The sequence below is a fragment of the Pseudophryne corroboree genome, chromosome 7, assembly GCF_028390025.1.
Source record: "Pseudophryne corroboree isolate aPseCor3 chromosome 7, aPseCor3.hap2, whole genome shotgun sequence".
NCBI lineage: Eukaryota > Metazoa > Chordata > Amphibia > Anura > Myobatrachidae > Pseudophryne > Pseudophryne corroboree.
This window is the reverse complement of record NC_086450.1, coordinates 489,501,698-489,517,374: the sequence shown is the minus strand read 5'-3', so window position 1 is coordinate 489,517,374 and position 15,677 is coordinate 489,501,698. Positions and strand designations below refer to the sequence as shown.

The 15,677-nt window shown below is 42.1% G+C and overlaps 1 protein-coding gene across 2 annotated transcripts in view; it reads right to left on the bottom strand.

Annotated features, from left to right (window-relative positions):
* Window positions 1-15,135, bottom strand: part of LOC134945700 (guanylate-binding protein 1-like) — a 201,873-nt gene extending 186,738 nt beyond the window's left edge. For both annotated transcript variants that reach the window (XM_063935144.1, XM_063935145.1), the window contains exons 1-4: window positions 15,060-15,135; window positions 5,082-5,281; window positions 4,874-5,001; window positions 1,472-1,581 (exon numbers count right to left, since the gene is read on the bottom strand). In XM_063935144.1, the coding sequence (XP_063791214.1) occupies window positions 1,472-1,581; window positions 4,874-5,001; window positions 5,082-5,256 (413 nt within the window). In that variant the 5' untranslated portion in view covers window positions 5,257-5,281; window positions 15,060-15,135. The remainder of the gene's footprint in view (window positions 1-1,471; window positions 1,582-4,873; window positions 5,002-5,081; window positions 5,282-15,059) is intronic.
* Between the last annotated feature and the right edge of the window lie 542 nt (window positions 15,136-15,677).

Here is a 15,677-nt window from a genome sequence, read left to right as displayed (position 1 = left end):
TCAACTACAGCCCCCAAGTGCCACCAGCAGGTCATGTTTTGTGGAGGTCTGTAATAATGCGAAGGTGAGTTAATTTATTTTCGTGGTCAGTAGTTATCCCACCTGCTTGTACAGACAGAAATCCTCAAAGCATGACCTGTTGGGGAAAACTTGAGGTTTGAGTTTGAGACCCACTGATCCAATAACATGTTTATTTCTTGTCATAGACTCTTATTTTCCAGTTACAGTACATTGGCTTTTTTTTTGGAAGAGACATAATGTTATGGGCAGAATAAGAACTACCATTTAGAATGCCATCATGCTGAATATTTATGTATGGTCAGTGCTATCAGGAGCACAAGATTCATGTATGGTGTAAACTAACCACATTGTTCAACAGATTGTTCTCAAAATGGGTGTAATTATTCTTTAAAAAGTGCATACCAAAACAGCATATTCCACCTACCCATAGGCATAACCATATACTTCCACACACTCCACACACATGCAGAGCCGCATATATCCACCAATATGCAGACCCCTACACATCTACACATATGCAGAACCATATACTGTACTTATACCAAGAGCCATACACATTAACCCATCCAACCATATGCTGATGTGCAGGATCCCGACGCCTGGAAGGTAAGTATACCAACACTCATCTACTGCCCCTCTAATCCTAACCATCCCTTCCCGCAGCCTGACCCTAACCCCCCTACTCTCTGCAGCCTAACCATAACCCTTCCTGGTGATGCCTAAACCTAACCTCCCCTACCTGCAGCCTAAACCTAACCTCCCACTCCCGCAGCCTAACCCTAACCCTTCCCGGTGGTGCCTAAACCTAACCTGCCCTCCCCGCAGCCTAAAACTAACCTCCCCTCCCCTCAGCCTAAACCTAACCTCCCACTCCCGCAGCCTAACCCTTCCCGGTGGTGCCTAAACCTAACCTGCCCTCCCCGCACACTAAACCCAACCTCCCATCCCCTCAGCCAAAACCTAACCTCCCACTCCCGCAGCCTAACCCTAACCCTTCCTGGTGGTGCCTAAACCCAACCTGCCCTCCCCGCAGCCTAAACCTAACCTCCCACTCCCGCAGCCTAACTCTAACCCTTCCCGCAATCTAACCTAGCACCCCCCCCCCCCCACGTGGCCTGACACTTAGGAGCCCCAGCATACTTACAGGATGCTGGCAGTTTGGGATTCTGGCACTAGCATTTTCATCCATGTCGGCATTCCAAGCACCGGTGGGATCCTGGCGTCGGAATTCCAACTGCCAGCATCCTGAATGCTGGTTTGTTGACCGCGTCTCAGCATGGACAATAGATTTATACTCCTTACACCAACAGCCTCATGATGATGATAACTTGGGTATACAATTATTTGTTTGTTTCGTTTGTCAAATATTGTAAAATTTATATATAAATAGTTAATCATTAATATAAAGAAGCAAAATAGATGTTTTGTTTTAAAGGTCATGTAAGGATACCGGAGCTTTTCAATGGCGTCCTCGTCAATGACACCTCTGCTGTTGTAGATGAAGGTGCTGCTCAGTAGGTTGGCCAGACAGAAGATCCACGTGTCATTCCTCGTGTCCTCCTGTAACATAATGTCAGTGTTCCTCACCGGCACAGCACAAAGGTTAGTGAAATGAAACACATTAGTTTTGTTTTGTTTCCTTGGGTGAATTTTTTTTTCTCAGGTTATGTTCTACCTCAACCTGTGCCCAACAACTTAGGACAGTGGGGGACAAACTCAGACCTTGATGGCCCCAAACAGTCCATATTTCTAGTCTATTTTTATATGAACTATCGGTACTAGGTGCCATGTACTATAGATTTATATTTAATGAAGTGTTTTTACGTGTTGCTGGGCAGTTGTGGCGCTAGGATATCTATCACTGGATTGGGTGATAGACATTACAAAGGAGGAGTGCAATCGACCAATTCCTGGGAAATGTAAGTTGTATTTACATGTTGGTATACCGTTTCCTGTACTAGTCTTAGAGATTTACAGCCTGCTGTATTGTGTCCTGTAACTATATAAAGGGCAGATGTTGCCCTGAATGAGTGCATCCTCTACTATCTTGAGAAGCATGAAACTCTGTACCAAATTGTATGCTGTGGAGTAAAGGTGGGTACACACGGAACCATTAGAGCCAAGATATGGGAGTTCCCGATCATTTGGAATGATCCATCGTGTACATTGTTCCGTGTGTTTGCTCAATACCGATGGCGATCCGTGCACCCGTGGTTCGGTATGGGTCGTTGGGTCGACCACACTTCGGTCGACAGTCATGACTGTCGACCATGAATGGAAGACGTGGTTGCTAGGTCGACATGGTCTATAGGTCGAAATGTGATAGGTCGACATGAAAAAAGGTAAAAAACTCATGTCGACAATTTTTTTGGGTGTTGTTTTCTTCGTAGATTGACCGGGAACCCCCATTAGTGCACCGTATCCTCTCACATGGCTCACTTCGTTCGCCATGCTTCAGGCAAGGTACCGCTGCACTTGCCACAGGTTACCGTTCCCAATTGTGAATCGTAAAGTATGAAAAAGTTTAAAAAATGAAAAAAATTGTGAGACTCATTTTGACCTTTTGTTCATGTCGACGTACCACATGTCGACCTATAGACAATGTCGACATAGCAACCCTGTCAACCTACTGCATGTCAACCAATCGTGGTCGACCTAATGCCTGTCAACCTAATCACTTTCGACCCAACAACCGTATCCCCCCGTGGGTCGCTAACGTCAGCCCCAGATCTTTTGAACATGCAAGGAGATCTGGCGCTGTCGTTAGCGATGCCATGCTGCCGAATTCAGCATGGCCCCTGCCCCCCCGGCTGCCGCTCATCGCTGCTGGCATCGGCAAGTGTGTATGCGCCCACCACTTGGCACAATGTGTTGTTCAGTGACACATCCGGGGTCATTCCGAGTTTATCGCTCGCTATCTACTTTTTGCAGCCATGCGAACGCTATGTCGCCGCCCACTGGGGAGTGTATTTTCGCTTTGCAAGTGTGCGATTGCTTTTGCAGCCGAGAGATGCAAACACATTTTGTGCAGTTTCTGAGTAGCTCTGAAATTACTCAGCCCTTGCGATCATTTCAGCCTGTCCGCTCCCGGAATTTACGTCAGACACCCGCCCTGCAAACGCTTGGACACGACTGCGTTTTTCCAAACACTCCCAGAAAATGGTCAGTTGGCACCCACAAACGCCCTCTTCCTGTCATTCTCATTGCGTTCGGCTGTGCGAACGGATTTGTCGTAGAATCCATCACTGTGCAACGACCCGAGTTGCACTCGTACAACGCGCCTGTGCATTGCGTTGCATGCACAGTTCTGACCTGATCGCTGTGCTGCAAAAAATGGCAGCGTACGATCAGGTCGGAATGACCCCCTATCGTGCCATGTGTACGGACCTTAACTGTCTTTATATCTTTGAGCAATAAACATCTTGCTTCAAGACCCCTGCATCTGCTGCATCCTGTGACCACCAGAATAGCACAAAATGATACTCTGTTGTCCAGCTTTTCTGGATTGAGCCCAGTGTCTCCAAGCTGAAACCCTCTGCCATCTAATCAGTGCAGACTTGTCCATAGTGGGGGACCAGTGGGAATTAGCCTATACTACCCATGAGCAGAGCCGGCCCTAGCCAATTTGATGTCCTAGGCAAAATTTTGGCTGGTGCCCCCTAGCATCGCCGCTAGTTCTGCATCTGACCCAGTAACACTCAGGCAGTGGGGCCCACCAGGGGGTTTGCCCTGTGCCCCTGTGGGACAGTTCAACCCTGCATAATGCCCATAATACACATAATTCCAGACAGTAGTGCACCTTACACATATGCCCCACATTAGTAAATAATGCAACGCAACTTACTGACCACGTTACAGTACTGGATGGCAGGGGAATTTTATGGCATGGACTGACTGAGAAATAAAGTGTGAGGAGAACACTGCCCATGTTATATCCCTGCAGACACCTGGGGTTTGCACAGGGATAAGGGACACAGGATACCAGGGTCCCCCTCTCCAATGTGCACAAGCAGTATAGGTGATGTCAGATTTATGTGGATCAGTCTTCCAAAATACACATGTAGTATCATAAGGAGCCATCCAGTAATAATCTTATATAGTCAGTGAAAGTGTCACAGGTCCAGGAATTGCAGTTACTGGGCTTCTGCTGTCTAAGGTCTCACAAGTCAGAGGCATTCAAGCATTTCGGAGGGAGTACAAGGGAGTGTGCATTCTATTTGATAAATGTAAACAGCAGTGTATACCAGTACTGATTGAATACATTTGGAAAGTAACAGTTAGTTTGCAGACTGTCCTTCCCAGCATGAGATACTGCAGGGACATGCTTGAATGCCCCTAGACATGCTTGAATGCCCTAGGCAAATGACTAGTCTGCCTATAGCTAAGGCCGGCTCTGCCCATGAGCTGTTGCATCAGCGAGTTCACACCTACCCATTGCTAGGCAGTTACAGGTGACAGTGGTAGGGGCCTGTGTAAAAAGAGCGGTTCAAAGTACAAGCGTTGGAGCCTGGTGGTGGCAGTGAGTTACCTGTCCACTATGCAGTGGGAGAAGTCAATAACAGACGGGTATTGAAGGTGAGAAGTAATCCCTAGGAGTGGTGAAGTAAGCCCATGCAGATTACTCAGATGACTAACCACTCTCTATTCTATCAGTGTCAAAAGTCTGTGATTACCTGGCGGAGGAAGGTCATCCAGTCACACCAATATTTAAAGAAAATAAAGGAAACACCTGTCGGGAACATCATCCCTGTCCAATAGAACATTATAACAGCAACTATAGTATTTGTAAAAAGTAATTGAAAGTGTATGAAACATTTCAGGTGACAAGGTCATTCTCTTCCTGTTACCTCACCTTTTCCACGTCCCCCAGCCCTTCTGTGTCCAGCAGAACCAGGGTGTGATTCTCCTTGGTGGGGTGGGGAAGACACCACATCCAGATGCCCTTGGTCTTAGCTTGGACATTTGAGCCAAACTTAAACTCTGCAAACACATGAACATTATGTAGAATATATAGGCCTAAACCCCGTCACATAACCCCGGTCTGCTATCAGACCTCTCACCTCTCTGGGCTCCAGCCAGCTTGTTCATCAGATCGGACTTTCCTGTACGATACAGGCCTACGATTGCCACCACCACCACCGGCTGGCTGATCTGGGACAGGACGTCAATCGCCTCAGGATTTACCCGGAATTTGCCATTTTCAGGGTTTTCAATCAGACACAATGGGGCCTCCATAGTCCTTCCTTAGACACTGCCTCAGCTGGAACAAAGCACAATCAGCTCATTTAGATGTGATGGAATCAGCAGCATATAATGCTATAACCTCAGTAATTTAGCTATAACAAAGCATTACAGAGGCCGGCACAGTGACTATAATAATTCAAAGACAGAGCTTGTACACATAGGTGGTCATCTATAGCCATATCAAGGATTATTGATCCCTTTACCAGCTAGAGCAGTGTTTTTCAACCACTGTGCCGTGAGCAGTTCTCAAGTGTGCCACTGGAGCCAGAGATGCCGTGCCAGTGTACAGCCACTGCCGCTAATTCAACTATTAATTTTGGGCAGCACTGGTCTCTTCTTGCTCCAGTCCTGTGTTTATATCCTGGACATATGAGACCTGCCCTCTCTGATGTGAGTGGGTCCAGATCTGGCCGCTGGTCCCTCCTCTTCCTGTCATCCGCTAATCATCATTGGATGGTGGCGGCGGTTGTTGCTCCCTATCTCACAATGATGGTGTTAGTGTCAGTCCCGGTGTCCTGGTTCAAGGGCTCGTTGCTCGGGACGTGCTGACTGAATTACTGGATTTAGAGAAGATGAGTCAAAGGGAGCATGGTGTGGAGCTGCTTGGGTGTCCTGCTGCTATACTGTCTGCACTAGCTCACTAGGAGCACATGATGGCAGCTGTGCTTTGTACTGTACTGTGTTCCTCTGGGGGCCAATGTGTTTTATTTTTGTATTCTATAGGGGACAGTGTGATTAATTGTTATTTTATGTGGGGGCCAATGTGAGTTTTCTTTCATGTGGAGTCCAATGTAATTTATTTTTGTTTCTTGTGGGGGCCAGTGTGATTGTTTTATTCATATGGGAGCCAATGGGTTTGTTTTTTTCCTGTGGGGGGCAATGTGTGTGTGTTTTATCCCTGTGGGGGACTGATTGTGTGCACTGACCATTTTAATATCTTGTTCGGTGTACCGCAAGTTCATAAAGGTTGAAAATCACTGAGCAAGAGGATGCATACATGCAGGTGTTATAACAAATAAAGTAGAAGACTGTCAAAAGCAAGACCGCATGTGGGTGGGTCTCCAGGATATCTCTAAACTGTGCATTCACCTAGAAAGTAGTTGTCAACTGCACATGAGCCGTACTATATGTTTGCTTACAAACAGACTGAAAGTACGGATGGCATGACTACAAATCCTAGCATTCCCTACCATGTCAATAGTTTGTTCACTAAGGTTATCCAATGTCATGGGGTAGTTCACATAGGTCATCTGTTGACATGTGGTGGTTCAATGAGTTAATTTGTTGTCATGGGGTAGTTCACTTACTGTAGGTCATCCAGTGCCATGTGATAGTTCTCTAAGGTCATCTGGTGTCAGTGAGTTCACATAGGCCATCTGGTGTTATGGGGTAGTTCTCTAAGATCAGCTAGTGTCATGGGGTAGTTAACTTAAGTCATCTGATGTCATGGGCTTGTTCACTAAAGTCATCCATGGTCATGGGGTACTTTACTAAGGCCATCCAGTGTCATGAGTTAGCTCACTAAGATCATTCTATGCCATCAGGTATTTCAATAAAGGAATCCGTGTCATGACACTGGGGTTTTTCAGATTTTGGTCAGAACCCACAGGGTTAGCTTTAGTAAAAGGAGAAAGTATGATGCTTGAGGCATTGATAATGCTCCTACAACGTTTGGATATACAGAAACACTGAGAAGAGACTGATGCAGTTATTGGGCTGCTATCAGCAGAAATAGGTAGCAGATATGGCCAGGGCAAGGAGTCTTCAGACTGCAGTACCAGTGACTGCCTGCATGAGGTTACTGTAGATACTAATGTTCTGCAAAGAGCATGATGCAGCTCCAAAGCAAAGTGAAACACCTGCTGGATTGCGTGTGAAGTGCAGGACTGCTCAGAAGATAAATGTTAAATATATATGTGGCCTGAACAGATGGAGGATACATTTATATGCAGGTAACTGGAGATGAGGTCCTTGAAACAATAAACACTCTAGGTGCAGGCAAATATAGACATAATGTAGATGCACTTTGTAAATGCTGCACACGGAATGCAAAGTCAATAGCAGGCGCACTTTGAAACTGCAGGCATCCAGAGATTAGTACACTTAGTAACCACAGATGAAAGGCTCTGAATCAGGAGCAGGCAGCACAGAACACAGGTATATCCCAGGCGGTGAGGTGAGTTATGAATGGCAGCGATGTAACCCCGCTGGACCCGATAACGGGGACCTGAACCACGATGTGTGACAATCTGGTGTCATGTGGTAGTTGACTAAGGTCATCTGATGACATCAGTTAGTTCAACAAGGTTATCCAATGTCAATGGATAGGTCACTAAAGACATCTGATGACAAGGGGTAGTTTACTAAGGTCATCTGGTGTCATGGGGTACTGTAGTTTACAAAGGTCATTCGATGTCTATAAGTAGTTAAAGTCATCAAATGTCATGGGGTAATTCACTAAGGTCATCGGGTGTCATTTGGTACTGTAATTTACTAAGGTCATCCCGTGTTATGGGGTAATTCACTAAGGTCATCTTATGTCATGTGTTAGTACTCTAAGGTGATCTGTTGGTATGAAGCAGTTCAGTTAGGTTATCTATTGTCATGGGGTAGTTCTCTATGGTCATCAGGTGTCATGGGGTAGTTCTCTAAGGTTGTCCGGTGTCATGGGTTAATTCACTAAGGTCATCCAGTATGATGGGATAGTTCACTATGGCCATCCAATTTCATTGGGTACACCAATAAGGTCACATGATGACATGGGTTAGTTCAATAGGGTCATCTGATATCATGGAGTAGTTCACTAAATTATGCTGGGAGGGGACTATGTGCTGTGAGGGGACTATGGCTATGTGCTGGGGGGACTACAGCTATGTGATGGAGGGAACTACAGCGATGTTCAGGAGGGACAACGGCTATGTGCTTGGGAAGGTGGGGGGGTACTATGACTATATGCTGGGAGGGAACTATGGCTATGTGCTGAAGGGGACTATGACTATGTGCTGCGAGGACTACAGCTATGTGCTGAGGGGGCAATGGCTATGTGTTTGGGAAGGTGGAGGAGTACTATGACAATGTGCTGGGCGGGGACTATGGCCATGTGCTGAGAGGGCAACTATGACTATGTGTTGGGGGTACTATGACTATGTGCTGGAGGGAACTACAGCTATGTGTGGGGGGAATACAATAATGTGCTAGGGGGGACAATGGCTTTGTGGTTGGGAAGGTGGGGGTATACTATTCCCGGAGTGCCTTAAGGAAGTTCTGGGCAGCTGTACAGACTGCAGCTACGATAATGGATTCAGAGTTCCAATCTAGATAACCTGCTGGCAGTGGTGCAAGTAGAAATGTTTTCTTAGTGGAACTGAGTGTGCCGAAAATGGGCGGGACCATGTGTCATGAGGTGGCGTGACCACATGACACTAGGGGGATGGCTACATTACACTAGGAGTGAGACCACACAGCATAGTCCCTTTTCATACTCTGGAGGCAAGGCTTGAAATATATAGTAATGCCTCCAGTATAATAAATATATATAGTTATAACCCCAGTATAATAGAAATATATAGTAAGAAACCCAGTATAATAGAAATACATTTGACATGTGTACATATGTTTGACATGGTCAGCGCACCTGTTAGGTACAGTAAAAAAGGTACAACAAAGGTACAACAACGACTTTTTTCCTGTGACGTTTAAGGGCAGCTGGTGTTGGTGCACAGACCATGTTAAATTTTTATAGGTGCTCGGTAGAGAGCATCCTTAGCTATGGTATTGTGGCATGGTATGGTGGTTGCACTTCGGTGTGCATTAGAGAGAATTAGGAAAACTGCTAGTAAAATAATTGGTATCCATTGCCTAGCTTTGATGAGTTGTATAGGCGTAGGGTTTTAAGCAAAGCTAGGTGTATTTTATCGGAAAGCGAGCATCCTTTTAGTGAGTTCTTTGTCAAACTTCCATCCCGAAAGAGGTTTCGTGCTTTGTTAACCCGAACCAGTCATTTTAGGATTAGTTTTATTCCTTCCTCAGTACGTATGTTAAATGTATGATTGTATGTTTTGTTCGTTTTGATGATGTCGCCTGCTACTTGATGCTATGTACTATTGTAATTTTGTCTGTCAATTTGTTTTGGCTGATGACAATAAATTGAACTTGAACATTGCCCCAAATTTAATAATAATATATTGCCACCAATGTAATAAAAATACTTAGTAATGCCCCCATTATAACAGGAATATATACTGTGGTAGTGCCCCTGGTATAATAGAAATATAGTAGTGTCCACATAATAACATACAGTATATACACATTACAATAGAAATATATAGTAATGCCCCATAATAATAGACATATATAGTAGTATCCACATGACAACAGAATTATATAGTAATGCCCCATAATAATATACATATGTAGTAGTGTCCACATTACAACAGAAATATATAGTAATGCCCCATAATAATAGACATATATATGTGTCCACATTACAACAGAAATATATACAGGTTGAGTATGCCTTATCCAAAATTCAAAATCACACATTTTTGGTTCCCCTACTGAGATAATGCACATATATGTGTATATTATATTATATTATATTATATCTATATAATATATCTATATATAGTTATACACATAATATATAATATATATGTCATTATCTCAGTAGGGGACCCAAAAATATGGGATTTTACATTTTGGATAAGGAATAGTCAACCTGTAGTAATACCCCATAATAATAGACATATATAGTAGTGTCCACATTACAATAGAAATATATATCAAATTGCATCCACTCTGTACAGTCCACACATATCCATTCCTCACATGTCTTCTCATTCTTCACTTTCCCTTCCTCTCGAACCCGGTTCATCATTGCTGTATGACCATATCATACAGCCCACGAAGAACCTTTGCAATCTGGCAGACAACTATGCAATAGATAGCACCTTTCCTTGTGTATACATGCCTATTTCCCTATAGATTATAAAACTCACACTAATTTTACTTAGAAAGAGGCAATCAAGCGCACTTATTACCAACTTTAAATAACCTGGATAAGGAAGATCTACAATGCTGCTCCCAATGAATAATCTGCAATTATTCAAACCAAACAAGAAATTACAATAATGTATACATACATGTGTACACAGGGAGCGCTAAATATTCATAATTATCTAATTTATTTAGACAATTTAAGCTCACCGCTGTTGGAAGTGTTTCCAAACTCCCATCAAATTTAAGTGGCACTGGACTGCTACAGTACATCTTTTAACAGTTAAAAGCTACTTGCTGGTGACCATAATGATACACTAGGATTCTGGACTTGCTCAGTAATTATTGGCTAAATAGCCTAATCTGGACCCTTTAACACCAGCAACTAAGTTGTTTATTTCCACGAGAGATGTCCATTTGATATGGTTTTTAATTTTTTAATTGATATATCTTATTATTATTAAATTGTGCATTGTCATTCTATTTTTTATTGTCTAAATAAATTAGATAATTATGAATATTTAGCGCTCCCTGTGTAAACATATATGTATACATTATTGTAATTCCCTATAGATTGTAAGCTTGTGAGCAGGGTCTTCCTACCTCTATGACTGTTTGTTATCACCCAGTTTGTTATACCATTGTTATTTCCAATTGTAAAGTGCAACGGAATTTGCTGCGCTATATAAGAAACTGTTAATAATAATAATAATAATAATATTATTGTAATGACCCATAATAATAGACATATATATACACACACACATATATATATACACACACACATATATATATACATATACACACACACACACACACACACACACACACACACACACACACACACACAGTAGTGTTCACATTACAATAGAAATATATAGTAATACCCCCATAATAATAGACACATATAGTAATGTCCATATTACAATAGAAATGTATAGTAATACCCCATAATAATAGACATATATAGTAGTGTCCATATCACAATAGAAATCTATAGTAATGCCCCATAAAAATAAACATATATAGTAGTGTCCATATTATAATAGAAATATATAGGAATACCCCATAATAATAGAAATATATAGTAGTGTTCCACATTACAATATAAATATATAGTTATACCCCCATAATAATAGACATATATAGTAGTGTCCCACATTACAATAGAAATATATATTAAAACCCCCATATTAATAGACATATATATAGTAGTGTCCACATTAAAATAGAAATGTATAGTAATGCCCCATAATAATAGACATATATAGTAGTGTCCCACATTACAATAGAAATATATAGTAATGCCCCCATAATAATAGACATACTGTATATAGTAGTGTCCACATTACAATAGAAATATATAGAATTGCCCCATAATAATAGAGATATATAGTAATGCCCCATAGTAATATAAATATATAGTATTGTCCAATGTCCACATTACAATAGAAATGTATAATAATACCCCATAATAAAACACATATATAGTAATGCCCCTATAATAATAAACATATATAGTAGTGTCCACATTACAATATAAATATATAGTAATTCCCTCATAATAATAGACACATATAGTAGTGTCCACAGTACCATAGAAATATATAGTAGTGTCCATAATAGAAATATATAGTAATGCCCCATAATTATAGACATATATATATATATATATACACACACACATATACACACAGTAGTGTTCACGTTACAATAGAAATATATAGTAATGCCACATAATATGCATATATAGTATTGTCCACATTACAATATAAATATATAGTAATATCCACATAATAATAGAAATATATAGTAATACCCCCATAATAATAGACATATATAATAGTGTCCACATTACAATAGAAATATATATTAATGCCCGCATAATATAAATATATAGTAGTGCCCCATAATAATAGAAATATATAGTAATGTCCACATTACAATAGAAATATATAGTAATGCCCCATAATAATAGACATATATAGTAGTGTCCACATTACAATAGAAATATAGTAATGGCCCCATAATAATATAAATATATAGTAATGTACACATAACAATAGAAATATATAGTAATGCCCCCATAATAATAGACATATATAGTAGTGTCCACATTACAATATAAATATATAGTAATGCCCCATAATAATAGACATATATGGTAGTGTCCACATTACAATAGAAATATATAGTAATACCCCCATAATAATAGACACATATAGTAGTGTCCACATTACAATAGAAACATATAGTAATACCCCCATAATAGACATATATGGTAATGTCCACAGTACAATGGAAATATATAATAATCCCTCATGATAATAGACATATATTGTAGTGTCCACATTACAATAGAAATACAAAGTGTGCAGTGGGTGGTACTGCGTACCTGCTGCCAAATTCTTAAGGGTACTCCGTACCCAAGCGTACCCGCTTACTTGCACCACTGCCTGCTAGCCAGAAGAAAGGGTTGCGGAGTCATTCTACCCCATGATTAGCTGGCGCTCCTGGTGAGTGCCATCCTGGCCAATGGGTAGATATACACCCTATAATATACTGACTGGAAAGTGAATAACACACCATGCTAATAATGCAATAAATAAATTATAATTTGGGAGACTGATTTTAGAGGCTAAAGAAACAAGTGTAGAAAGATTATATGGATAATTTATATAGCGATTGGCAGATATACTATACACACTATAATAATTGCCTTGTATAAACTCCTTTACAGAATAGAGAACGCACAATCAGGTTAACAACCAAGTTGTATCAACTCCAAAATCAATAAATAAATCTACTTTATACTGTACCTATAAAGTGTACCAGCTCCTCTTTTTGTACTCCGTTATTTTCTAATCAATAACAGTCCTGCCTACACAAAACTGCAACTGCTGACCCAGCACAGGGCAAGACCGCCAGCATGCAAATGTCCACCGTCTCCACAAAATAAAGGATGCCACCTGCCTGCGCAGCCTAGCTGCGAAGACAGGCGCACCGTCAATATTTTTTTTATCTGAGCAGCTGTCCCGAAAACACTCCGGACACACATGCATTTTGTCGCCATACCCCCTCCTCCCAATGCCACATTGCTGTGCACCCATCACCCGCCGCTATCAATCATATTATGATTGCATCCTTCCGGGATGCGACCGCAATATGACAGCCCACCCACGCGCATTACATCCGCTGTGCATGCGCACTAGTGTACGGGTCGGGAAATTTTAATGGCATCCCATTTTCGACCCGTACTGAATAATTCCCTTTTATACAAGTTACAAATTAATGAAAGCTACCCAATATTTATTACACAAACATAAATATAAATACATTTGAGGAGCGACGCAGCTTTATACATTAAATATTAGTTATACAGTATTAGAAGAACAAGTTTTAAATCTCTTGATTAAATATTTTGTGAACATATTTTTGGATTCCCTGTAAAAATATGAATTATTTTTAATGTATATGAAATAAAGCTTATATGTTTTAACTGTCATTTTGGTAGTAATAAAATTTCTTCCTAAAGTACACTGCAAAATGTAGCTTTATTTTATTCATCCTTTTTTGCACATGGCATCGAAATTGAAGCTAGCGGTAACACCCCAGTACTAATACAAGAAACCTAGGATTAAAAATACATACCCACTTGGTTTAGAGAGTCTAAACCATTCCTGATTATTAGATAATATAGATTGGTGTGGGATAATAACCTTGTTTGCACAACATGGACCTGTGCATAAACCAAAATCAATTTCATGTTGTGTGACGTGCTCAGAGGCGTCATTGCGCAGTAGCAGTCTATGGTGTAGTACATGGGAGCGCTGAGGCAGTATGGTTTTAGGAAATACTTCTTACCCTGTAAGCGGGGGATTATGTAAAAATCTGTACAGTCCGGACTCCAGAACGCCCTGCAACAAACTCTGCCATTCTGGAACTTGTAGTGCGCATCCACGTCCAGTCGGTGTCCTCCCGGGGGGGAAAAGGGGGGTGTCTGTGACAGCTGTCACCGGGGAGGCAGGGAGGAAGAGAATACAGCTTACCCATACGGTCCAGGGATGGTATATTAACTATAACAGTTTAGATCATACGGGAAGGCTGTAATGTCACCCCTGGAGGCGCCCGGCATCCAAAATGGCAGCATAGAACGACATTTCTCAGTGCGTCTAACAGGCTATTTATTAAGACTTGTTGTGTGTACAATGAGTATTAATAAATACACCATGGCGGTCATTCCGACTTGATCGTAGCTGTGCTAAATTTAGCACAGCTACGATCATCTTCCCGGACAAGAGGGAGGACGCCCAGCACAGGGCTAGTCCACCCCGCATGTCAGTGTCGCTCCCCCCCCCCCGCACAAGTACAAAAGCATCGCACAGCGGCTGGACAGGAGTTACTCGTCACTGCCCTGGGTCGCATCAGCTGCGTGTGATGTCACGCAGCCGCAGCGGTCCGCAACCCCCCCCCCCCCACCCGCACGTCCCAGCTGCATTGGCTGGACCGCGCCCACAACACGGCGGCCAAACGTCGCTCTGTTGTCCTCTCCCGCCCAGCAACCACCTCTGCCTGTCAGTCAGGCAGAGGTGATCCCTAAGCAATGACAGCTGTCGGCGCATGTGCAGTTCTGACCTGAACGCTGCGCTGTGAAGAACTGCAGTGCGCATTCAGGTCAGAATGACCCCCAATGTCCCAGACAGTGTAACAGTGTTGCAGCAAATCGCAATACAATAGAAAGTGACCGGGATGATAATTGGAAGAGAAATGTTTGTATTGCAGGGTGATATAAGTGTTACCTGCTCTGGGGCTTCGTTGTCTGCTGGTAGAGAGATGATCTCAGATGTTTGGGTCTCAGTGATGGTGAAGTTACAGCCAGTGAGCGAGGTGTTGACAGAGCCCAATATTTATATCACTTTATATAGACACTCCTCTGTCTGGTATTTCCTTCTGCAAGTGACATACATTATTCTCTGGTGTGTTTGCATAACAGCCGGGAACTGCTCTGCTGAATGCAGTAAACGAAACTGATATAACTAATTTCTAGAGATGAGCGCCTGAAATTTTTCGGGTTTTGTGTTTTGGTTTTGGGTTCGGTTCCGCGGCCGTGTTTTGGGTTCGAACGCGTTTTGGCAAAACCTCACCGAATTTTTTTTGTCGGATTCGGGTGTGTTTTGGATTCGGGTGTTTTTCTCCAAAAACACTAAAAAACAGCTTAAATCATAGAATTTGGGGGTCATTTTGATCCCAAAGTATTATTAACCTCAAAAACCATAATTTACACTCATTTTCAGTCTATTCTGAATACCTCACACCTCACAATATTATTTTTAGTCCTAAAATTTGCACCGAGGTCACTGTGTGAGTAAGATAAGCGACCCTAGTGGCCGACACAAACACCGGGCCCATCTAGGAGT